The 27,556-nt window shown below is 37.0% G+C and overlaps 1 protein-coding gene across 2 annotated transcripts in view; it reads right to left on the bottom strand.

Annotated features, from left to right (window-relative positions):
* Positions 1–27,556, bottom strand: part of SNX29 (sorting nexin 29) — a 99,270-nt gene that overhangs the window by 48,026 nt on the left and 23,688 nt on the right. For both annotated transcript variants that reach the window (XM_026793833.2, XM_014267510.3), the window contains exons 12-18: positions 26,138–26,201; positions 24,815–24,943; positions 17,806–17,888; positions 14,822–14,928; positions 10,479–10,595; positions 9,613–9,668; positions 8,592–8,673 (exon numbers count right to left, since the gene is read on the bottom strand). In XM_026793833.2, coding sequence (XP_026649634.2) covers positions 8,592–8,673; positions 9,613–9,668; positions 10,479–10,595; positions 14,822–14,928; positions 17,806–17,888; positions 24,815–24,943; positions 26,138–26,201 — 638 coding nt within the window. The remainder of the gene's footprint in view (positions 1–8,591; positions 8,674–9,612; positions 9,669–10,478; positions 10,596–14,821; positions 14,929–17,805; positions 17,889–24,814; positions 24,944–26,137; positions 26,202–27,556) is intronic.

Here is a 27,556-nt window from a genome sequence, read left to right as displayed (position 1 = left end):
GCTATGAGCTAGGGCAGCTCTAAGAAAAATTTCAGTTAATAAGTATGTTTAATGAATTAGTCTGTTATTTTCTCATCACAAACACGTCTGAAGTCAGAGATTGGAGAGCAATAGCAATAACAGGTGTAATTTAACAGTGTTTGTCAGTCTACTACCCGCTCACATAATATTACTGAAATGCCAAACATCTTCAGAGAATCAACGTAAAAGCACAAGTTCAATGATTGCATCCTTAAATGAAAAATCCTGCTCCCATGGCACTGGGGTTTGAGCCAGAAGTTTCTTAACAGGTTAAGCATCTTCAAGCAGTTCTGAGTCCAAAATGCTGTTATCAAGTTCTGGTAACAGCCTGGTACAACTGACACAGTTCATCACCTCTTACATATAAAAGCCTGAGGAAAATAAAGGACAAAAGCCAAAATTCTAACTTGCTCCAGTGTACACAGACCAAATGCTGTAATCAACACTCATCCTTCTGATCTGCAATAGTCCCATGTGGGTGCTTCTCTTTTCTGATGCAAAGTATTGTTTGGTATGTTGAGGATTCACTTTTTTCTCTCTCCAGTACAGCTGGCAGCAAGAGATACTGACTGAGATATTACAGACCCTTCTCCTGTTGCAATGACATCCACGATGTAAAATTCCAGATTAAACATCAGGAAGAATATTCCCTACACGAAGTTACTCCTGAATCTTGCCTGCAAATGTGGCTCCCATTTCCTGGCAGGATGGACTGAATACATAATGAAAAATGAATTCTAAGACGGAGAACTCTATTGATGGGGCTCCACAAATACAAAAGTGCTGATGAAGTCAAAGTCCTTCTGAGTCCTTGTCCCATTCCAAAGGGAATGGAATAATATTAAAGGAAGGTGAGCAGTGAAAACTCTACTAAACCACATATAAAATGGCACAAGATACAAGAGAACTCAGGACATTTCAGCAGCAGAACACTTCAAAGGACACAGAGAATACTGAGAATGTCTGTAAAGAATCAATCCTAGGCTGGATAAGGTCAAAGTTTTGAGCATGGAAAAAAATGATGGAGAGCAAAAGGACTGCAAAAAGAAGCTACACTAAGGAAGCTCCTGTGACATTTACCAGTTAAGTAAGCATTAAAAGAAGGGGGGGAAAAAGGATGATAGAAAAACTATTACTTTTGTATTACTGTAATTCTACTGTATTGATGTATTTCTATCTTCCTTCCCTCACAAAATCCTCTTGTTACATACTTTCAAATCAATGCCCAAGCATGTGGAAAGAAGGAAAATTAGCAACTGGTTTGGTAGGGACAACCCAATCAGCATGAACACCAAACCAGAACAAGCTAATTGGCACCATTCATTTTTGATGTTAACTCAGGTAATCTTGACTGGTGAATGTTTCCCTTACATTTGCTTTTAAATAACACTACAAATCTTGGAGTATCATTAGTCCACAGTTGTGCACTTTGGATAATAAATTCTTAAAACTCTGGTTCAACTTTAATGCACATCTCAATTATTCAGGAGCATGAAGAGAGATTTTGATCAAAGTTTACCATTTAATAAATAATTGTTCTCAGAGGATTGAAATTATCTTTTTTCCTGTTAGAAAAGCAACTATGAAATGGGAGTAATGTATTTCAACTTGGGAGTAATGTATTTCTACTTGTTTATCAAAAGTTTATCAAAATTATGTATTTCTGTACTCAAAGCATATAGAAGAAGTAAAAAGTATTAATAAAAAAAATAAGAACCAGTTTCATTTTACTTCACTTCTGGACAATGGGATTCTGTTAAGAATACAAATTCAAGCTCAATTCTCCAAAGTTACCTCTGAAGTGTGAGAAATGAATACAAATGCAAGTTATATTTTGAGACAGCTGCAGGCCTGCATTTATGGTTAAGTTCCCCCTTTGAAAATGATCCAATTTAAGAATTTTCTGCATAATGAAAAACAAATGGAACAATGAAACTTTTCAGCTGTGATAGGAGCAGCTTTTTGTGTGCCATAGAGACATAACAGGAATTAGAGTGAATAAGCTTTTATTTCAGTATGTGCAAGTGGATAAAATGGTCAAAGACTACAAATACTTCAATATAATTTATGTTAAATCTTCAACTTTCTGTTATTCAGGTCATAAAACTGAACAATATAGTGTCAAATATATGACACATCAATATCAAAGCACAGACCTTAAAAACAGCCAATATTGTTCCACTAAAGAGAAACATGTCACACATTTTAGGCTTATGCACTCAATTACAGCCAGCAGAGTGATGATCACTGCTCCTGCAGTCGCAGCCCTGCTTTATTCACCACAGCAGCACCCCAGTGACCGGCCACTAGAGAACAAAGGCAACACTGCCTCCACTTTCGCTACATGGAATCAGTATTTTCTGTCTTTTTATATACAAATCAAATCAGCACCAAAAAAAAAAAAAAAAAAAAAAATCACTCAACAGATAATAAGCTGATTTTGACAGTGAAGTATGACTTATAATTACCCAAGATAATTAACGTCATTTCACAAACATGCACTTTGAACCACACAGTCATTGCAATGCATGACAACCACTGCAGGGAAAGAAGTTTCTGCAGAAGAGAAAATAGGTAAAATGACACTAGTGCCACCTTTTTCTCCAAACAGAATATTGGGGGTGCTCAGGCAAGGGAAAGGAGGCTATTTCATCCATCAGATTCTAAAATACATAACATCACTAGTACTTAGTTTAGATATTTATTGAATATAAATTACTTGCTTCTTTCTGAAGTAGTTACAAAATAATCTGAAAATAGAGATTCTACTTTTACTTTCCTAGGATTTTTTGCATCCAGCACTTTAAACAAATCAATGTAGTAAGCTGTAATTCTGTTTCCTTTAAAAAAAGAAATAATTACAGAAGTCTCCAAGGACTGATCTCATCTTTCTATACCCCCTCCATATACCCAGTTATTTAAAAGTTTTTCTGCTTTATGCTTCCTCTTATGCTTCTTTGATGCATCCTTGGGTCCCACTGCAGAAAAAGTGAGATATTCAACCTTTTTGGCTCACACACTCTCAAATTACTCTGAGATGCCATGAGCAACATCTTTCTTTCAAATTCTCCCAATCATTCCAGTTCATTTTCTTCTCTACTTGCCCTGAGCTGCACTGAAATGGAATATGATTAGAAGACTATTTATTTCTCCTTTTTGCCTGCTTAGCTCTGCAGCTGCTGAAGTCATCCAATTCATCGTGTATCAGAAAAAATAAAATGCAACTTTGGGTTGAATTTTTTGGGTTTAGTTTGTTGCTTACCTTTCAACTCCTAATTGCCAGTCCACTGCCTTCCATTTTCAGCCTTCGAGGAAATACCCAGGCCGTGCTGCCTTGTGATTAAATTCAAGGTCAACAGGCCCAGCTGGCACATCCTGGACTGTGCTTTCCCTGTTTCATCTCTCACTCAAAGTATTTTCTGGGCACTGTCCTCCTCAAACCCTTTTGGATATCAGACACTGTTCTCCTCCATCCCTTTGATGTTGTGTTTCTGTGAAAATCCTTCCCTCTGAGGCTGGAGCGTGTCCAGAGCAGGGAACAGAGCTGGGGAAGGGGCTGGAGCAGAACTCCAGTGGGGAGCAGCTGGGGGGGCTCACCTGGGGGCTCAGGGGAACCTCCCCACCCTGCACAGCTCCCTGACAGGAGCCTGGAGCAGGCAGGGGCAGGCTCTGCCCCCAGGGAACGGGACAGGATGAGGGGAGGTTTACACGGAATGATGGGGAAACTTCTCCATGGAAATGCTGCCCAGCACAGGCTGCCCCAGCAGCAGGGGAGCCACCACACCTGCAGGAATTCAAAAGCCATGAGCATTTGGCTTCTGGGGACATGGGTTAGTGGTGGCCTTAGCAGTGCTGGGGAGCAGTTGGACTCAATGATCTTAGAGGTGTTTTCCGACCTAAATAATGCTGTGATAAAAGCCCTTTCATAGCGAAGTGCAGAGAAAAATAACAGATCTTAAAACATCAATTAGAGTAAAATAAAAAGAAAAATTATAAGCAAATATGTCAGCCAATACTAAACAGCAAGACTGAAGATAGTCAAAGGAATTAAAAAATGGTAAGAAATGTTTATTGATTATAGTCTTAGGGTGTCCTATTCATATGCAAATAGTAGCAGTCTTGTCTGATTAGCATATTAATCTTTGAACTTATTTGGTTTATAATGTAAAGTGTTCACTGCTCTGCAAACAAGGCGGATTTGCAAGAAGCCATTTAAATATTGATATCACTTTAGGAATCATAAAATCTCAGTTTCATTATCTTAAGTGTCAGGCATTGATAATTATAGCAACAAAAGGCATGACTAATGGCATTTGCTGTACACTTCACAGGAAAGTGGAATCCACACGTATATGAAAACAAGATACTCTACAGTTGAGAAATATGACAAAATAATATTACTGCAATATTCAACTTGCTTTACACACTCAAGAAATTGCATCTAACTATCACCATCTAGAGGTAAAATGAAAATGGCTTTTTTTTTTAATTCTGATTTGGATTCTGTCTGTATGTCCATGAATATATTAGACAAGAAATTATTTTCTAATGGTGAGCAATGTCTGCCACACAAAAGACACGGGCATCAAACTGCAGAGATGACATACAGCCGTCATCAGAAAGCAACGTAGAGAAACTAAATTGTTTGTTTGTTTGGAAGAGAAGGCTTTTGCCACCATGACCCTGGTGTTAAATAGTTATAGTTAATAGTTAAATTATCTGTTTAAAGCCCAGACTGGGCTTCCTTAAGTGTGACTTGGTACAAAACAAATGAATTTCTCCATATATGGCTGTGTGCTGTAATGTTTATAACTAATCATTCTGCCACCCAGTAATAGCCATCAGAAACTTTGTAAGAGAATGAACCTCTGAAGCTGCCCTTGGGTAACTGCCTCATGTTCTTGCTGCAGAGATGGTTATGGGTGTCTGAGCTCCTGTCACAGCCTGGATCATTTCATCCACTGAAGTCCAAACAACCCTTATGATTTGTTGCTTGGTAATAAAGACATCAACTGGTCGTCTAATTATTTTTTCTACTCAGGTGCAAAATTAATTGCACTAGTAATCTGTCAGTGCTAATGAATGGCAAGACAGGAGTCAAGAACTAAACCTGAAGCAAAACAAACTTGAGCAAGTACAAATAGAGAGGATGTGCTCTGAAAACATTTAGAATGAGCTTGCCATGCACAAAAGATAAGCATTAGTTGGAAGGAAAGATATTTTGTCATCATACCTAATATATCTCCATTTTAGGACTAAATTAGTCATTATTAGCATAACATTCCAAAGGCAACTAATGTTTAATTAAAATCACCTCCAAGTTTCTTGCACCCTGCTCTTACAGCAAGGCACACTGATCTCAACAGTTCAGAAAACTCCTTAGAGAATTATGAAATGTATTTTATCCAGAACACTTAAATATAAACATGAGGTATAGTAGTATTTATTATTCAAAAATATCACTATCTAGGGATTTCCTTAGAAAGAAGTCACATCTTTGCATTTGGATTGATTTTTCTTCAGTTTAATTAGCTGAATGATTTTCTAGTATTACCCCATAAACTTCCAGTATTACCCCATTTTATACATTGTGGAGAAGACCACTGCCATGCACTTGTTTTCAAATTGCAAAGCAATAGTTTCAATGAATGCCTCAATTTGCATTTTGAACAGTCAAAAACATCTCTATTTCCTTCATGATTTGAAAGATTGCCATTGTATTCTCCTCTCAGTTGCCTTTCTTGCAGGCTAAGAATTTCTAATATGCTCTGCCAGTGAAAAATCTTTTTTTTTTCCACCCATATTATTTGGAGTTGATATATTTCTTTGGAGAGGAGTAGAACTGCACACAGATAAACCAGAGATTATACACAGCATAATAGCATTTCCATTTGTCTATCCCTTTCCTAATAATTTGTAACAACTTGGTTTTTTAGACCTCTCTAAATCCTTTTTAAAATTATGTCAGATTAGCTACTTTAAAATCTGGGGTATGCAAGCCAGAAGCTATTTATCAGTCACTTTTCAGCTATTTCACCTTTGAATTCCTGGTGCACTGCATGTGGAGATTTATGCTTTATTTATTCAAGAAGATCTGCTACTGGCATTTCATTTAAAACAGACAATCTGCTATTCTCCACAAGGAAAAATCCAGAATGAGAATAACCCATAACAACTCCATGGTGAACAGAGATTATAAAATATGCATTTTTCTGTTACTATTTTATATTCGGAGAAAGCAAGTGAAAAAATATTTTTAATTGAACTCAATAACTGCACATGCAATTCTAAATTGCTTTCCCCCTAAAATTTATACCCCCTCTAATTGTTCTAACATCCACAGTTGAATGCTACAGATCCCCAGCTCTGTTAATTTTTAAGACAGTAACAGATAGTGCTAAACTGGGGCACTGAATTATCTGCTGCTCACAACTGTCCCCCTGAACTCAGCCATTCAAACTGAGCATAAGATTTGGCCACGTTTCCAGAGCTTGTTCTGAAATCCTCAAGATTCATAACCAGTTAATTCTGCCAGTTAAATATTACTGCAAGAGTGCAGTGTAACTCTACAAATACAGAGGTCTGATTGAAATTTCCACATCTAATAGGATTAATTATAAAATGCTGCTTGCTTTCAGAGTCCACAGTTCTATGTCTGAGCTTGTCCAGAATCCTTAATCCTCAACAGAAATTAAAGAAACTATTTGATGGCTGAAACTATGTGACAAGTATGCTGGTGCTGGAAACTTTTCCTGCTGTGTTTACTGAAGAGCAACATCTGGGTTTTTTTAAGGATGAAAAATGCACTGATTTTTAACATCCAAAACAGATGTTAACATGACACAAAAAGAAATGCTTTGAAATGCCCTTCAAAACAGCACTACAAATCCACATTCAATTTAAAAACATAAAATTAAATTTTAAAAAGCAAGCACAATAAGCAAACTCCTGCAGTAGTCTATTCTTATCCTGTCCAGGTCAGGCCTTCTTGATATGCAAATTAACAGGTCATTAATTTCTTTTTCAGGTTTAAGAAGCACAAGTGCAAAACTGACATTGATTTTGAAGAGGCACAGCAACCCATATTTACTTCTCCTAGTTCTTACATTCTTCAGAAGCTTCTGGAAGTCCATGAAAACAGGTAACAGACACTGTGGAACTGATAAATTGATAATTTTCCAAACTAATTGAGATGCTCTGCAATTGTATCCACCCTCCTCTTGCATTCACCCACTTGTACAGTTACATCCAGTCAAACTTCATGACAAATACTGAACTCTTCAGTAACCTAATTTGATAGAGTTACAAGTAAAATTACAAACTCATTAAATTCTTCACAAAATTCACAGAATAGGTAAGGTTGGAAGGGACCACAGTGGACCATCTGGTCTACCCCACCTGCTCAAGCAGGATGAAAAACAACACAGAGCAACTTAGGAAAGGAGCAGTAGAAACCAGAGCTCTTCTGGTGGACATGGAGCTGCATCATCATTAGTGTAACAGGTGGGGTGAGATCTCGATGCTTTTAAGAATTTCTGTGTTGGCAGACTTGTGTCTGGGTTTGAGAATCTGTAGCCAGTGACAGCAGAAATATGTGAAAGCCAGAAAGACAAAAATATTACACTTGTCAACAAGTTGGGTTTTCACACACCTGTGCATCTCTATTTGATTGATTATTCAGTGCTTTTGAACAAATTACTAACTGTTCCCATCCTGGTGGCTTTTCTTTCCATTACCTCAAGTCTTATTTTTCATTGTCTTTTACTGGCCAAAGGGTGGGTGTTTTCCTGTATTTTTCAACTACCTGCCAACACTTCATAAATGATTCAAAATTCTACAAAAAAAAACCATCATTCAGAGTGAGAGGAATGTTAACAAGCTTCAGCAATCTTGTTCAGAACTAAGTACGTGTGGCTGAAACAAAAGTGGAGAAATTTTGCAGCTGCTAACAATCCACACATAAAGAAATGTAAATAGCCTAGGACAGCACATGAGAGTGCTTGAAGTTCACCCTGTCATTCTATGCATGGAGGGGTCACTGCTCTGAAACCAGGAATCCAGCAATCAAGGAACAGTATAAAATTGCAATGCTTCAGCTCCAAGTCAGGCTGGAGCACAAACCCCTAAATTCTGACCTGCCTGAGGCAGAACACAATGTGAACATGTTCAATAACACAGTGTAGAATTGTTTCATTATTCAAGATGTTTTCAAGTGAGCTACTACAGTAAACCACATCTGTCTGTCAAGCAATGTTATCCCCAAAACTGAAGTAAAACATGTACATGCATACTGAAGAAGGCTTTACTGATTAATATTGAATTGTTAAACTCCCTGACCAATGGAGTCATCTTATTAGCATGCTTTTAAAGTATTAAACTACTACAAGTCAAGCCTCAAAATATGCTATTTGAATAATCAACACAATCCTATGGATGAATATATATGAAGTTACTGCTGCTGCTCATTAGTTGATCTCTAATGAAATTATACACAGAGATTTAAATTATTAACATGTGCTACTTCAGTCAGAAACTTCTAGACAAAATCCCTGCTCAGCTGCCTCACTCACCTGGTAAACATGGAATGCATTGGCAGCTTTGCCACGCAGGAAGACTGAGGGAATCCAAACATTAATGAGAGCACGATTGGATCTGAGGAGGAGAGAGAAAAACTTCAAAAAGAGAATCATATTTATGTATAAGAATGGCAAAGAAACTACATGCAATGATTTAAATAATGATCAAAGTAATCAATAAAGCAACTTAAAATTTCAAATGAAGAAACAGAAAAATTGGAGTTCTGCCTGAACTTTTTTTATGTTCTGAATCTAAAAACATTCCCTAAAATTAACCCAAGTGAAACAATTCTTTTTGCAGGTTTTCTGGGGTTTGGGGCTTTTTTTCACAGCATGCATTTGACAACATTTGATTATACACATGAAGCAAAAATTATTCACTTCAACAAATTCAACATTTTGAGTGACAAATCTCAGGTAAAGTTCATTAAATAACAGAAGAGCAATGCACAATTCTGCAGAAGCCATTTCCATCCACTCTTTGTCATCCATCTCTAAATTTCTATGATTCAAACACATCAGCCACATTTTCAACCCCTCATCCACAAAAGCAAGATTCATTAGTTTGACTACTAAAGGCAAAATTCCAAATCACAACACTCTCAAATGATCTGGGGAGGGCTGCTAGTGGGGCTTTGGGGTTTTTTGAAGCATTGATTAGGAGCTCTTCTGTAAATGAGGAAGTCCATCACATGATGAATAGCAACCAGCACCCTTCAAACCCAGAGCACCCAAACCAGAAACTTCTTGGTGCTTTGGCAGAATACCAAGACCTAGGGCATTTAAAAAGCACTCCAAGGGAATCTTGCTAAATCTAAACTCCTTGAGTTCAGCATTATTAACTACACTGGGGCATGGACTGTGCAGCTCTCCATGCTTTTTAACAATGGAACACCACAGCTAAGAATGCAGTTATTGGAAACAATAGAGGAAAAGCAAATTATTGAATCTCTTTGCTTATTCTCCTTTCCCAGAGATGGTATGAAGAGAAAAATTTGTGAATTATGAAACTTACATTTCAAAATCTGATAAACTCTGATCTTCAGATGTTTGACTTAAATCTCCAGGGACCTTTATTTACAAAACAGAAATAATTTCCAAACAGTGGCTATTATGTTTTCAATTAAGAAAGCATAATATTATAAGGAAATTACAATTCAACATTCAATTCTATAAAAGCCACTAAAAACTATTCCTGACAATCAATAAAAGAAAAACAAAATCCTGCAAGAAGATTGTGAACATGTCACCCTTGTGAGTCCTTTATGTTAACATTTGCTACAGTTTTGTAAAGAAACAAACTGGGGTTTGTAAAAGCATGTAATTTTGAAAGATATAGAAAATGCAGGCAAGAGTACCATTATTAGGGCTTTATGTGCAAAGGATGCTAAAACAAAGTACTTTGTGTGTATAAGCTGTTTATGGGAAAATATGAAGCACATAAAACCTACTGATCACTTTCTTTTACAACCAATATTCTACCAAGGGAAGGACACAAGAACATTTTATTTCAGCTGTGCTCCCACAAAACAGGACATAAGTACAAAAGTTCATAATAATGCAATGATGGACTAATACCTGCAGAATCAAAGGAAGTAGCAGCTGTTAGAAAACCAGATTGCAGGAGCATTAAGAACAAAACAGAAATAGCTTTTTACCTTAATTTACAACTAGAATAAACATAAAAGGGTATCTTCTTTCCTTTAAAAGGAAAATGTAAAATGTAAAGCATAATCTGGAATAGTTAAGAGGAAAGGAATTGTTCAAAGCCAATTCTTTACAGATCTGTTATTTCTTACAAGCTAATGGATATTTCACCATGAGGAGCATGTCTGAGCTATTCCAGAGGGATATTCTGCAGTGCAATAAACAAATACTCACTGGCCCTCTCAGATCAATGAGCTCTTGTCTCATCTGGAACACCAGAGCTTCCTTGGCCATCAGAGCACGGTGCAGCCTCTCATTGAATTCAATCAGCTCCCCATGCATTTCAGCCACCTGAAAAGCAAAGCCAAGGGATAATTGTGATCTGAATTGAGGAAAAAAAATCCCACTATGTAATTTCTTACATGTATATCAATTTCTTTTTACTCTCCAAGTACTGCTAATGTGATAGTCTGAACTGATCATTAAGAACAGACATTGCTATAATTTTGATTCATGCCTTGAAATGTAGTTTTGATATTGAATAAGACAAAATGCAACTTCATGACAAATTTTATTCTTATCACTCTAAATCATCTGACAACTGATTCTAATAAAACACCCATTGACTTCTGTTCTCAGTTTAATTCTTTGATAAATGCAGCACTCAACAGGTACAAACTAATCACAATATTTTGAACAGGCAGTACTGTAAAATGCACAAATTGCATTAAACTTTGTCAATAATTCATAAGTGATGTATTCTTCACCCTTAGTTGGAGTTTTAATAGGAATGGACCTAGAAGTCAATCGCTCCAGGCAAATCTGTGAGAGGTCAGAGTCTAAATACCAGAGTCAGGCTGTGGCACAGGTTGCTCTCACAGGTAAACAGAGTGGCCTCTTTGGACACTGAGCGTGGCTGGGGCTGTGCTCTGCATTTTAAGTCAAGAGAGCAGGAAGAGATGCAGGATGTTGTGAGAGTGCCAGGGGCTGGGGCAGCGAGGGCAATGGAAAGTTCCAGCAGTCAGATGTGGGCACTGCTGGGCCCTCCCCTGGGCTGCCCCAGCAGCAAGGTTAAACCTGCTCCTGTTCCATGGCTAAACCCCCTCCTGGCTCCAGCACCTCTTGGAATGCCTCCTCCTCCTCCTCATCCCCCACCCAGAGCTGGAGAACAGCAAAGGCAGCAGGGTAACAGCATGAGAGCACAGCTGAACAACATGAATTTCAATCCAGTCACCTCAACAATAGCACGCAGACTTGAACTACTGCCAAATCTCTCAAGAGTTCATAGTTTCCCTCCTAGAAGCAGCTTGCTACTATCTGTGAATTTCACTATTTCCTTTTTCTGAATTACTCTGCCTTCTCCCTCTTCCCCAGGGAACTTCCCCAAAATAAAGTAGTTTAATTTAGTGTCTGCTTTTAATTTTGTGCTTTGTTCCATACAAATCTGCATCCTTCACAGAATCAAAGCAAACAAAAAAAGCCTCAATTTGACAAGCCAGAATCTCACATCATTGATTATAAATAAAAAACAAAAATAATTTTCATGAGGTGAACTTCAAGCATTCTTTTCCAATTTTTTTTTTGTATTAAAGGGAGTCCTTCAAACCCAGTAATTCATCACTGAAACATATATGCAAAAAAGAGCTAAACTACATGAACAATATACTAGAAAAAGCAATAATATAGTATTATTAATTCTACATAAATGATTTTCCATACTAGCTTAACCACTAATTCCCATTTAAAGTGGGTGGTGTAACATTTAAGAATACCAGGTTAATATTAACAGGTCACTGTTAATTCCACAGAGCCTGGGCTGTAAGGCAGAACTTCCTTGCATTTCAAGTACAGAGATACAGCAATGACTAGTTGCAAATTCACAGAGAAAAGCTGCAATACTGCTGGTTATCAAAAGCAACATAAAAATTTACAAGTGGATCTCAGTAGTTTGCATATTTGAAAACATGTTTGGTTTTTCAGGGCCTGTCTATCAGAAGAACAAAATCCAGACTGATTTGTGACTATTTTGTCTCTCTGATTTGGATGTCCTTGAAATAACTTTCTACTTGCAGACTCAATTAACATGGAAATTCAACAACTCTCTCAAAACACTACAAGTATTGCAAAAATCTGTAAGCATCCCTAGCAAAGTTAAATAATAAAAAGGAAATTTAACAGCAAATAAAACACCAAATCACTTGTTCTATATTATCAAAAGGACAACTGGCAGGTGTCACTTATTAGCAATTAACTGACTTCAATACTTTCCCTTGTCAAAGAAAAATGCATTACCATCACAGCAAATCAAAAGGAGCAATGAATAACAATATTAATTTAAATTCCTTTAATTTTTCCTGCATCAAAGTCTGCTAAAACAACAAAGAGGCCTCCTTATAATTATATCCTTTCAGTTACGTTTTCATAGAGTCACATCTTCCTTTACTCAATCCACATTGAAGCTTAAGCAATAAATTTCCCTGCTGGGACTTCAATCATCTTCACAGTTGTTTTTCTTCATAACAATATGCTCAAAGCAAAAAAAATAAAGAATAAATAAGCTCAGTTTTCCTTGGACAGAGGATCATTTAGATTTGCTCCTTCCTATATGAGAAAACAGTTTAAAGAACCCAAACCCTTCTGAGGAAGGTGAAGTGAGGATAAAGTAAACACTTGAGGCTCCACACTAACTCAGCTCCTTAGAGCTGTCAAAAGAAAACCCAAGTGCCTGAGAGCACTGCAGTTACACTGCCCAGCATGGCCACAGTTCAGAGCAGCCTCCAGAGAAGGGACAAAGGTATCACCTCATGTTTCACAGCAAAGGACCAAGCAGTTCACTAAAAACAGGCCAGGAATGTTTCACTAAGCATCTAACAACACAATCTATCTTGGAAAGATACGCTTCAAAACCAATTAGCAGAAAATAAGCTGAAGCTTTCATCTCAAAATAAACTGGGAACTGTGCACATTCAATGAAATTCTTACTCATGTTTGCAATAATTCCCAGTCTTGGTCAGTTGTGTCCAGTCCCACCAGCATTTACTGAGACTGACACTGCTTGCCATGCTCAGAGCCTTGGAGAAGGGCTGTCACAGGGGTTATGTCCTGTTTGGAGTATGTGAGGATCCTGCTGGAGACGAGTAAGCGAAAGAGATGCAGCCTCCCTCTTCCCAGTATCACTGGTAAAAAAGCTTTTCTGTGGTTACACCCAGAGCTGTGTCACCACTGCCACAAACTCACAAGTGCCAGCACCAAACTCCTGAGCACACAGAACAAAGGTGGAACAACTGAGGAGGCTTCCACAGCACAGGGAGGTTTCACTTGGGTTCTTAATTAAGATATTCTCTTGATAGGTACAGAACAGAGGAAAGGAGTCAGAAGAACTCAAGCAAAGGTAAGCATTAGGGAGAGAATTAGTTTCATGTTGTCATCTTATTGCAGGGGTTCCACACTGCTGTCTCCTTACCACAACAGCTCCACACCTTCTTGGTGTTTCTCATGGGCAGCTCCTCAGAGTCAGTGCTCTTTCTTCTTCCCACAGCAGCCACTGACTCCAGTTCCCTTCTCACCCAGCCACCCCACTCTTTTCTAGCACTCTGCTTCTCATTGCTTACAGCTGTGGCCTGGTAAAGTCAGGCCTGTAACTGATCTTTGCTAATTGGCCCAGCTGCAGCTCCTTAGGGGTGAGATTGCTTTCTACACTAGCTTTAGTTTCTTATATTCTATCCCCCTACAGTTGCACATGGTCCTATGAGAAAAGGAGAACCAAGTATGCATGGTTTAGAAGAACTGTATGAAGCTCTTTGATCCATGACCTGCATTTTTAGTCATCTTCATGTTAATCAGTTAATGTGGGAATCCAATTTCAGGGTATTTTGGGAAAGAGAAAGACATACAGAATTCTTTTACTTCTTATAAAAATGTTCTTTTAATATTTAATAGCAGATATGGGTATTAGATACTAAATTTCATTACATTTTTTTCTTAAAAATAATTTGTATTCAAATTTAGGATGAAACCCTAATCTATAATTTTTTTCCTTTAATGAATCTTATATTAATCTTAAAAGTAAATCTTGCCTTAGGAACTTTTTCTAACATGGTCATATCAACAGAAGTAGTAGCTTCTATCAGCCATTTCCTTACTGCAGTATTCAATAAGCAATGCAAAAATGAAACATGGTTTGCAATCAGAAACCAGCACAGAAAAAGCTACAAATTTCACAATGATCTTAAATAAAGCTCAACTGCCAACACAGCCATGCCTGTAATTATGTACTGTCACTTACACAAAACCTCAAATGCATTATCTGTGGTGATTTCAACTTCACCAGCAGTTAAGACCTGAAGGAACTTGCTTATTTATTAAAACCTTCATTTTAATATCAGCATATAAAAGTGTATCCTTGTTAGGAAAAGTACTTTTAATTATCTGAGGTTTTTTATTTCTGAAGAAAAAAATCAGATTTATATTTTACATTGCTGAGGCAAAAAGATATCAACTAAGTAAAAAACCTATTTAAGCTTCAGACCTTGTTCTACGATTAGGATTCCATAAAATCTGTGCAGGACAAACTTTACCTCAATCAATTTCCTTTCATAAGAGCTGGCCAGTTCCTCATTGTTTTCTGCTTGCTTTTGCTCTGGAATTGTAAACTCACCATCAGTGCTCCAAATGTTTGGCAGAACTACAACAAAGAGATACCTCAGATTAAAAAGTAAAATTCCATAAACATCCAGGATAACCTGTTTAGAAATAACATCTCCACACGAAACAGTCATTAAAAGCATGAGAACAGACCATAATATTAAGCACTATTACAAGTACTAAAATACAGATTCTGCAGGGACCTTTTTTGGTAAGAAATATTTAGACTGAGATTTTAACAGAGAAGAATGTAAACCAAAAGCATTTGGCTGTTGTGTGATACAGCTGTCTAATACATGTAACACCTGCAGTTCCTGCCCCAAGCCTTCTAAAACTTCTGTTTCTCTTTTAAGCCTTTTTTTTAACTGGGCTTCCAAAACATCATTTTATATTACTTGTACAGACTGCTTACATATCAGAGAAATTACAGCAAACAGGGCTGAGAATGAACATTCCATACTTCACCCAGTAGTTCATGATTTTGCAGCAAGCAGAATCAGCTGGAGTTATTCCATTCCTGATAGTAATTGTCTAATTTCTTCCTAAAACCTTCCAAGAAGGGAGGTATCAGCTTCCCTGTATAACCTATTTAAATGTAAGTGTTCTTCTCACAAAGGTTTTCCTGATAGTTAATCAAACTTCCTTCACCTGCCATGGCAGCCCATTACTTCTTTTATCTGTAGTGAATGAAAATTACAGATTATTCTATTCCTGTTCCCAGCTATCATTTCAGTATTTGAAGATCACATTAAGGCCTATTCTAAGTAAATCTCCTCCAAGTTACACAGAATCCAATTCCACTTTTCCTCATTGCTCATGAATTTCTAAGAAAACAAGTTTACACATAAAAATAAAGGCCTAATAGAAGAGGAGTTGAACAAATGCTTTCAACATTCTTCAAAATCTGAACTATATATACAACCACTATTAGGTAGATAGAAGAGACCATAATTTATTTGGCTAAATATTTTTGAGCCTGGGAACTGATTTTTGTTTTGAGGAAGAATTTAGAAGTTTATTATTATTTAAGTGAATTTGAAAGTTATTTTAAGATCATTTTCTTGTAAATGTTGCTCCAAGTTCTTCAGCCAGACTTCTAAGATCAGCATTTTTTATATAAATATTCTATCTAAGCAGGTTTAAAGAATGGTACAGAGCCAACTCCTGCTGATGACTGAGAAATGAAGATGCTCATTTATTAAATATTTAAATACCAATATCCAACTGCTCAGGCTACAGCAGTGATCACTCATTTTGAAAGCTGATAGTTCTGACTTTTGGGTAATTTATTTATTATCACATTTGCTGAGTGAGGTTTTTGGCCTTTTTAAGTCTCCACAAGGCAAAATATCAAGCTGAGTTTCATTTATTATTTTAGGAAACTATTTAAAAGCCATATTCAATAGCATTTGATCTGATTATTGTAGAAAACATATAGAGTCTTCATTATTTATAGTGATAAAAATAACAGCAGAAGACCAATTTATTGACTCTTTCAAAACCGAGTCACAGAAAATCTGTATTCTAAAATCTACAACACATTTAAGACTTTTTTCATACCATTCAGAAGATAAATTATAATTAAAATTACTCATTGCATAAACAAACCATGGGTGCAATTGTTTTATAAATCTGGTAAAAGAAAAAACTCCCTTTTGTTTCTCTTCATTTTTGCAGCTAGTTCTCAGGGAATATTTACATGCTTATGTACTTTGAGTCAGAGACAACAGTACTACTAAAATTTCACCTAAATTTTCAATGGCAGCTAAGGAAAAAAAAAATAGTTTTACAAAAATTCAACATGTAAAGTTACACTGTAAAAAAAATTTATTACAAATATTGTATGAAATATATTCTGGTCACTAGTGATAAATATTATAGATAATTACTGTGGATTGATTAAGTATCTTCCCAGCATAAAGCACACGTGTTCGTTTTTAGAAATGTTGGTACTGTTCCATCCCCCTTTTTCATCCATAAAATCTGACCATCCTACTCAGTTTCTATTCTTATCACTCACTAATCTGCATAATTTTAACATGGTGGAATATAGCTAGCCTAGGAATATTTTTTTTCTTTTTCTATAATTATACTCATCATGGAAACTGTCACTACCTAATGAAGGATAATTTCTGCTATTATAGGAAGCCTCAGCCATGGTTTTCGTGAATAATTCTTAATATGAATCACTACACTCCAGCAAAGTCGGAAGTAAAAACATGTGTTCTCACTAACAAATATCCTTTCAGGGATGAATGAAGCTCTGAAACTCCAGATAAGTACAGTGGCTAACCCTGAAGAACAGTAGTATTCATTCATAAAGCCACTTATATGACCAAAATATTCACAATTTTTAAAAATTAGATGGTGCCAATTTCTGAAAACCCATCTCAGCTCTCTGAACAGCTTCTGCAGCCAGTGGAAATCCAGATCCCACCAGAAGATTCAGAATCAAGACATCAATTCAGCCCCTCATGGATGCTTCTACCACAGATCACAGAAAACCAACAAGTAAAACTGCTGATAACTTCACTCATGCTCTTTCAGTTATAAAATCTGCCCATTACTACTCAGTACAGTGTCTATTTCAAAGAGTCTGCAAATACTGATTTCCAAAACAACAGTATAATCTAGAGATAATACTTCTATTTTTATATTCCAATATCACACAGATTTTTATTTAAGCTAAATCAGCCTTTTCTGGAAAATTTCTTATAGAAAAAAAGTAAGACCACCTCATCCACCAGAAAACGCTCTGTAAAAATGAGTATAAGAATCTACATCTGTATTTTTCTCAAAAGGAAAACAAATCAAATATGTTATTTTCACTATTGGAAGGTATTACTCCCTGAATGGCAGCACACAGAAAAACAAATCCTGTGCATGGATTCTTTCCCCCCCTTCATTTTATCCTTACCTTCCACTGTTTGACCTTCTCTTCTGAGCATCTGGACAGCTCCCACATACTTCTTAAGCTGCACTTTTAGCACCTCATTTTCTCTGTAGATAAAGAAAAACAGTAAATAAATATTGTTTCCCCAAAATAGATGAAAAGTCCTTTTCAGTGGAAACAAACAGACTCTCTGTTATAATAAGCTTTACCTAAGTTGTGTCACCATGATGCAAGGAAACAATTAAATAGTGCATCAATAGCAGAGTAGCAGGAAAATTAGTTTTCCAGGACTACATAAACACATCATTGAAACAGATTATCTCATAATCAAAATTTTTCCATTAATTGTTTAATTTAGATTTTGTGTACTATGCTACACTGATGGCAAACAAACTACAGAGTCTATCTAAATCAACAATCAACTAAAACATAAGGATGGGATGCTACACAAGGAAATTCAGAATGGCCAATGTAAAATGAAATCATTATTTTGCTAATATGCATCTAATTGCAAGCAAATAATAATTCAGCTTTAGAAACAGGCTTTATCATTGTAAGAAAATGGCAGCACTCCAGCAACCATATTCAAGGCAGAAGTTTCCACAAACCATTGCTAAATGAAAAGCATAAGACATGAAATTGAGGTAATCCCTGCAGCTGTCACACTGCAGTGCCTGTGCCTGTCTCATTTCTCTCATTCAAAGCAGGTACCACCAAGGCTCCACTTAACAACATTAAGCACCTTAGTTCATATTTGGGGGGAAATAAAAAGGGCTCCAACTGATTGATTTTAAACAAAGCTGACAAATCACATGTCTGAAAATTCAATTATCTGTCTAAGCCCATTCAGTTAAGTGAGTGCAACAGAAAAGTTTATATACCAAAGAAGCATAACTAAAATGTGTTGCTAGACTGTGAATTCAAACTACTTTTATTTTTCTTTAAGATAATCCTGAGGCAGAAGTATGTAGGTGCCACAAATGCAGCACAACACACAAGAACCCCACAAGTGTTAGAGAGAGGAGGGAATTTGGGCTGGCAAGGCCAAATTGTGCTCCAGGCACAACAAAACCTGGACATGGAACACAGCACAGAAAGCTGCAAATAGATGACATACCAAAGAAAAGGCATTTTATTCATGGAAATTTATTTAAGATTTAGAAATATTCAAAAAAACACACATGTTTGATGGTCCTTATCATCCTAGATATACACACACACATAAAATACACATATTTTATATATATACACACTCAAACTGCTGCTGTGAGCAATGCTACACTGCTCCTGTAAGGAGCCTTGACTGGCACAATATTCCCATTCCTATGGACTTCAGTCAGCTTGCTGAACTTTGTAACCTCAATTTTATTCCGCATTTTAGTAGGAGGTTGCTAAATAATTGAGAAGCTATTGATTGCTTGGCAATCGAATTTTAAGAGTCCTTGATGATTTTATGCATTTGATGATATTTTTCATTTCTGAGACTACAAAGAACAAATAATTTTCTCCACCAGAGACAGACACTGATATTCAGAGTAAGGGTAAAAAGCATAAAAAAACAGTTTAATCTGATATACAGTATTAAAACAAACTTAAATAACTGATTCACAAAAAAAATTTCTATGACAACTAAACAAAAAGGTTTCTCACAAGAATTGTAAGAATGTCTGCATTAAAATAACTGTACAGTTACAATATATTAAGGAGTCTCATGAAATAACTCTATATCACCTCAATTCTACATAAGAAAATAGACTCAGTGCCTTCTAAAATTTACTTAAAGTTGATACAGTACAGATGAAGTTGAAAAATACTTTAATTCATTCAAGGTTTTTGATACAAGACTGAAATTCAAAGCAGGATACTATGGCCCAGTCACAATTTTCTAATATGCCTCTATCAGGTTATTACTTATTCTTTGCCATCTCTGACTCATTATTATGATTTAGCTGATTCCAAAGAGGGCCCATCCTGATGCATAGGAATTTATATTCTTTTAAACAGAGCATATTTAAAAAACATTTAGTAAGCACATGTTGAAAAGTCTTTAATGACTTCAAGAGGTATTTTATCACATATATTCCTAACAAGCATTTCACAAGAAGACAAATTCCTGTCCAGAAGTTACAGGTCAGATCTGCAGACTGAAGGATGTTAAATACTTCTTTATGCAGGCCCTGCTGCACTGCAATGTATCCAAACTGCAACACCCAGCCTGAGGCAGAACTGTTCACCTGTTGTGAGCCCAGAGCCCAACACAATATTTTCAGTATCTTTAAAGTGCTCCAAACAGTTCCACATTTAGTGCTGAAGAATGAGCAGCAGGACTGTAAGTACAAGTTGAAAGGGATAGAGAGGAAAAAAAAAATTAAAAATAAGGCTGAAATAGCCAACAAAACCAGGGCAGAACTGCATCACTAAAAGCACATCCCTCTCCAAAACCTCAATTGTACCCATCTTCCCTTTCTCCAAAAGTTCAATTGTACCAAACCTCCCTGCCTGATCACTTCTTCAATTTCATAAGCTGAAAGACAGATGGTATTATGTGCTGATATAGGGGAAAATGACAATGATAGAAGATGACATTGTAGTATTTCTACAAATTACTCATTTGCTCAAATAGCAAAGCTCTAGTGAGTGTTATTGTTTAGGCTTCATAGCACATATATAGGAATGTGATCAATTATATAATGAGTGTTAGTTGTCAAATACCTTCAATTCCCTGCCTAATTTGGAATGAAAAATAATTCCTCTCTATTTTATTATTTTAAAATTAGCATTCGAGGAAACCCTGTCTGAAAGAAAATCAAAACTTCAGCCAGAATGGTAAATTTTTTTAGCAGCAAAAAACAAGCTTGTGTTTAAGAAGCACAGACTTGCCTGTTTTGCATCCAGTGAATGAACACAGAGTATACAGTTTTTGTTGCAGACAAAGAAGCCTTACAGGATTTATTTTCTTATACCTTAATAGAAAAAAAGAAAGAAACAAACCCAAACAAAACTCCACCACACATCTTGAAAACGATATAAAAAATCTCTAGGGCTTCTGTAAAATGAGCATGGTAAGAAAAGAATTTGAAAAAGAGTAATTTCTCTTGTATCTCAGTATAGTGGCCTGAATGTAATTAATTTTTGGCACAAATATCAGACTCTAGCAAGTGCTTTCTGTGAAGCTTACTCCAGAAAGGTGTCTCATTCCTAAATTCAGCACTGGGAAAAACGAGGTAAACCAAACAAACTACAAGAATCCAACAGATGTCTATGTTTTGCTAAAAAAGTTATGGTTTTTAGGAAATACTATAAAGGTGCTAAATATCCAAACAATAAAAGAACCTGCAGGAATTAAGAATGAATTTAAATAAACAATGTCCTGCAACATTATGTAGAGTCTGAAGCAGAGGCTGCCAGAGGACTTCCAGAGATGCCTTCTAACCTGAATGGTTCTACTATGAGGAGATGCAAGATCACAGTCAGTTGACATCAAACACAATTAAATAAGGAAAATGAGAACTGTTGCTGATGGAAATAGAAGATGAACTATATACAATATAATGAGATTATATAATAAAACCAATCTCCAGAAAAACCTTTAATGAGGAATGATGTGCTAAACTTAACTGCTTGTGCTGGCCTGGGCTGCTCATGGGCCATCACTGACAGCTGCCCTGGCTGGGGGCTCCCTCAGAGATGGAGGCTGGGTGCTTTTCACCTTGCTCAGTTCTTCTCCTTCCTCCTCCTCATGCTACAGCTGCTTCTCCTCCTCCTGCCCCCACTGATGCCCTGCTGCCAAACATTCTTCCTCCTGCTCCCTCTGGGAAGCTCCTTTGTCCCTCACTATGGGCTGACTTCCAGTGGGTTTTTCCATGTCCAGGAGCCACTGATGACTTGTGACATGTCACCAACTAGCTCAGCAGGAAGAAAAAGTCATTTAATATAGGAATATTCAAATTAGTTTTCACAAGCAGAAACAAGAGATATTTTTCCTCTCTCTAAGAGCTGCTAAAGGGAAGTGATGGAACCATTTCAAGATGCACCACACATGAGTTCACCCATCACTGAAGGGCTATGGCTGTGAAAGAAGTGCTGCAAAACAGAATAACAGAAAATGCCAAATCCAAAAGCAATGTGGTTTAAGTAACACAGACAGTAGGTAGAGGAGGCATATCAGGTTAAAGAACCTACAGCAAACAGGAGGTATGGAGAAGTGTAAGATGAAGTAGAGACAAATTCTCAGCCCCCATTTCCCCACACAGTGCATTTTCATCTTCTCTATCTGCTTTTCTTGCTACAAAGCCTGTCCTTTGTAATATGCTTTCCTCCAACATTGCTGAATATAGTCTAAGAATATGCAATCTGAGATTATCCAATTTCACAGTCAACTTCAATAAATTCCTTTGCCTTGCAAAGGGATGTAATAGTATTCCACACAGAAAAGAAGAATCTCAATTTTAAAACTTTAGTATTGCCAAGAAGCCACTGGCACAATATGTCCATGCAATTTGAGAAAGGTTCATTGACAAGAACAAAAAAAAATCAAAACCAAACAAACAAAAAAAAGGGGGGGAGACCCCAAAAAGCAAAAAAGCTTATACTAGAGAGACTACTGAGTGTATTCTAGCAGAAGACCAGCAAACAGATTGAACCTGAGCCTGCTCCTTTTGGAACAATATAGCAACTGCTATGAAGAGTTATTCAAGTATTTCACATGGAACAATGAGATTACTTCTACTTGAAACTAAGCTCACCTAAGACTTCTTCCATTTCTCAAAGAGAAAGTGGGAAACTTGGGAAAATGTCTCTCAGTAAACTAGCATTTTGTCTGGGAGGCCAGGGGCTCTTGGGAGGGTCCAGGAGAACAGCTGAATCACTGCAGATTTCCAGGAGCCATCATTTCAGCACTGACTGATGTGTCACTGAAATTTGTGTTCTCAAAGCCTTCAGGAAGCTATTTATGTCAAATTCTTCAAAAGAGCTTTGGGGACACACATAAATATCAGCTCTCATAATCTGAAAAACAGTCATTCATCAAATCACAACAGTCAGATTGTTACTGAATGATTTCCCTTGCCTTAAAATATTCAGAACATCACAACAGAGGAAAATTTTCTACTCTGGTCATGTGATCAATTGTTTTCAAGGGAAATAGTGAGATTTCACTACTTCAAAATATCTAAAACTTGGTTTCCTATTACTCACCTAACATATTATGCAGCACTCAAAAGGCAATTCCAAACTTTCTGTTACTGCAATTCTTTAGATTATTCAGCTTGCTCAACTTCTTGGTTTAAAGTACTATTTATTTTAAAAATTTACTACTCTTATTACTGTAGCAGCATCACCTACAGCATACAAAGTGAACCAACTAAAATTTAGAAGAAAAGCTTATATTCCAAAGAAACTACATGCAAAGTTTCTTGTGTTAGGATGTTAGAAAATGAGTTGCTATGAATCATTAAAGAAATGCCTCCCAAATCCAAAGTAACTGGTGACACATGAATTTATCATGCCTCAGCAGCTCCCAACACTGTTTTTATCACATGACAAGGCAAACTGACTTTCAGAAGAGCAATCAACACAAATCCATATAGCAATAAGAGGAATTACACAGACTTATTTAAAAATACCTCATTAGTCTAAGTGAGCATCTCTTCAGGTCTGGTTATAAAAGCTCCTTATCTATTCTTTAAAGAGGTATGTGCATGACAAATATCTGATTCACCCATATGTCACTGCAAATTCTAAAATTGTGGGGGAAGTGAGTCAAAGAAATATGAATATACAACTCCTATAACCTGAAATATGAATATTAAATGATGAAGTATTTGCATTGTCTCTACTGCCTTACAGCACATGCATGTCAAACCCACTTATTCATATCTCTCCCTTCCTCAAAGCAAGTCGTTTGGTTTGATGTGTCATCAAAAGCAGAATTAGTAGTGTCCTAAATACCTTTATTTTTAAGAAAGCTTTATATTTATCATTTTCAAATAGGCAGTAAAAAGCTTAAAGGAATCTCAGCTGTGTTACTTTGTGATTGGCACTAAACACACTCTGCTCGTGCATGCAGCAAACAAACACCTCTCTCTGGGTAAAGCAAATTATTTAACTCTTGGATTGTTTGTTGTTTACTACACACATGAATCACCCCCAAGATCTTACACATCATGGTTACTCTAGAGTTTATTTTGAATTGTAAGAAGCAAATCACACTATTACAGCAGCCTTTACCTTCAAAAGTCTTTCTGAAGCTGAATCCCATTTAGACAAGGAGAGGGTTAAAATTCTTTATTTCACTGTAGCATAAAGTCAAGCTGGAGGCAACTCAATACTGGGGCCAATGCTGTTTAACACCTTAACATCACCTGGGCCAGAGCACACCCAGGTGCACACCCACACAGCAAGGTTCACAAATACAAAACTGAGGAGCAGAGACACTGTGTGGCTGTGCTGCCACCCAGGGGGACAGGGACAGGCTGGAGAACTGGACTCAGAAAATGTCTATGAAATTCTACAAGAGTAAATGCAGTCCTGCATCTGGGGAGAAATAGCTCAGGACAGCCAGGCAGTGCTGGAGGGCTGGCAAACAGCTCTGTGGAGGAGGGTCTGGGAGCCCTGGGGGACAGGAGCTGAGCACGAGCCTGCAATATCCCCTCCATGGCAAAGCCAGCCAAGAGCAGCCTGGGCCCCACAGGAACAGCACTGCCAACAAGTCACTGCCAACAGTGCTGCCCAAAGGGGCTCAGGAGTCTCCATCTGTGCAGATATTCAAAGCCTGACTGGAAATGGTCCTGAGAAACCTGTTCCAGCTGACCTTCCTGGGGCTGTGGGAAAAACAGCTGCACCACTTCAGAACTTGGTACTTGCTTGTTTATAATGTTTAGCAGGAGCTATTGCTTACCATGGGACTTTTAGTCCTAAATCACTTCTGTTCTCCTGCAAACTTAGCTACTTGAATATTATTTCCCTTCTATGCAGACTGTTATTCCCTTGCTCCCCTGCAGGTATTTCCCAAGACATTTGCAGCAGTTCTTACCGTGCCAAGGCCTGGACCTTGGTGGCATGTCGCTCCTCCTGCTCTGCCACCTTCCTCCTGCAGTTCTCCACCTCCTGCCTCAGAGCTGCAGAATGCTCCATCTCTGCATCCAGCAGGTTCCTCAGGGATCTGCAAGAGGGCAGCAGCCTCTCTTTAGGACACTGCACACACAACCTGCTAATTAGAGTATACTCCAAGAATCACAGAGGAGTGATACCACTGATGTCATCCAAAAATTTCATGAGTCAATTTAATAAATTCACCTGATTTGATTATACAGAGATATTAAAAGCTAAAAGGAAAAAAAGGTTGCAAATGTTTATTATTAATTTGTATTACTATCCTGTCAACAAGCCCAAAGCACAACTTATTGTGGGATATACTGTATCAGTATGCAGAAAAAATCTGGTCTTTTAAAAAGCTGGTAAGCTGTTTTCAGTACTTCAGGGCAAGTCCATACATCTTGGGAATAATCTATAAACAATATATTTATAGCAAGCCAGGCAGGGCTCTTGTCACTGCCACAGACCTCTGTGTAAAAACCCTTGATGAGATAGCAAAGGTCAGCATGATGCATAATGGTAAAACCCAAAGCACCCTGGTCCTTCTGCCAAAAAAAGCCCACAAAGCTGAATGAGGCAATAACTTGCAATTATGGGAGTGGGAAGAATAGGAGGAAGGAAAATGGGATCTGTTGGTAAGCTCAGCATTATAAAACCCAAAATACCCTTACTAAAGCATTGAGTGCATTTGTATTTTCATTCATCTAACTATGTGTTTCAATAAACTAAATAAATACAAAGTATGTTTGATGGCATTTTATATAAGCAACTGATCATTTCTACATTTACATCATCATTGTGCCCCAAGTGAACACAAAGACAGTCAGAAATGAAAGTCACTTTCAGCATTACATTGTGAGCCATCCTACATCACTTCTTCACCAGAAGGGAAAAACCAGAAATTTTCTGAATATTTGCATTAGGAGAAACTTTTGCTTATTTGGAAAGCTATCTTAACAGAGCTTCAGAATCCCCTGGCTACAAGGTTTGGTTTTGAAAAAATTACAACTGCAAAGCTCCCAAGGTACAAAGAATTACCTGATTCAAACTAAAAGCAAAAAGTTACCTTCAAAACACTATTCTTCAGTATCAACATTTAAAAAGTGAATTATTAAGTTAACCTTTCAAGGAAAAAATAATATATACATCAAAAAGGTGACAGAAATATTATGCATTGCTTTACAGAAAGAACAGCTTGTATTAGAGAACAGTTTGTTTTTTTTTTAATTACAGTCCCTCTTGACTAAAAACCACAAACTACCTATTCTGTTCTTCCAGCTCATCCTTTCTATTCATCATGGCCACGATAGCTTGACGAAGTTCATCTAAAAAAGGAACAAAAAGGATTAATGTCTGTGTCCATTTTTGCTCATTTCAGATCTAGAAGTCATGTACACAGGCAGCACACTTAAGATGATGCCAACACCATTTGCTATTCAGGAAAGCACATAAAAATGCTCTTAATCTCATCACTAATTTGAGCAATCTTTCAAAAGCAGAGTTATTTAACACCACATCAGAAGTATTGATCAAATCAAATTAGTCTGCATCTGGCTTTAATACAAATGTTTACAAGTGTGCCTGTGGCTGCAGCTGTTTTGTTTTCACAGATGTAGGGCAGAAGCACCTTTTCAGCACATGCCTATTAATGAGACACACTGTTACTTGCTCAGCTTCTCCAAATTGCTGCTCCTCCTGCCTGTAAATCCTGCCACAGGAAATAACTGCAACAGGGAGATGGGAGCAGAGATAATGGCATTGCTTCCTCAAGTTCAGCCCTAAAGATGATGAGACTTCTGAACCTCATCATTTCCTGTTAAGTCCTTTCTATCTTTTTACAAATACCATAAAAATACTTTCTGTCATTAAATCAAGAATATTTTTTTTAACAACAAACAGAATTTTAGAATTTTTAAAGATTTCCTTTGGGTTAGGTTTAACATGATACCAGAACAGCCAAATACCATTCTGAAAAGTGTCAGCTCCAACAATTTCATTAACAATTTCACATATGTTAATCAATAATTTTATAAGTGCTACAAGGACACAATTATATTAAACCATCCCTCCCAACACTTAAGTGAAATGTTTATATAAAATAAATCAGCCAATTCTGTTCTGCAAGTATTCAATGCAGATGCCAGTAAATTTCAGTGTGCTTTTACTGAAAACATACTAACAGAACTGGTATTACTTGAATTCTTCAAGCAAGCAAAGCCACTGGACAACTTTTTCCCCTTTACATTCAGTACACAGTATCTTTCACCTGTATCTTTCTTAATATTTCTATAGTTACAGAAGTTTTTGCCCATTTAAAAAAAATAGCATTTTCCTATGGCCAGATGGAGTCTGACAAACTCTAGTAGTGGATAAAATGCAAAAGATTTTATTATATCAACCAAATGTTGACAGTCAGTGCTGCAGACATTCTGATTCCAGTCTGGCCTTGGTAATCTGCAGATCAATCCCACCCTTGCAGGACTGCAGAGTTCAGCAGAGTTCTTGTGTCATTTGAAATCAGCCAACCAAAATTTCTTCATGCTAGATTTTTTTCCAAAACATTCCTGAGATTGTGGCCAGGGAGAAAGTAGATGATCAGTTTTCTGCCCACTCCATAATACCCATATTACACTTTAAGAGCTAAATGACATTAGCAAGACACATTTCAGTAGGTCATTAG

This window comes from Zonotrichia albicollis, chromosome 16 (assembly GCF_047830755.1).
Source record: "Zonotrichia albicollis isolate bZonAlb1 chromosome 16, bZonAlb1.hap1, whole genome shotgun sequence".
Taxonomy (NCBI): Eukaryota; Metazoa; Chordata; class Aves; order Passeriformes; family Passerellidae; genus Zonotrichia; species Zonotrichia albicollis.
This window is presented reverse-complemented; position numbering and strand designations above follow the sequence as displayed.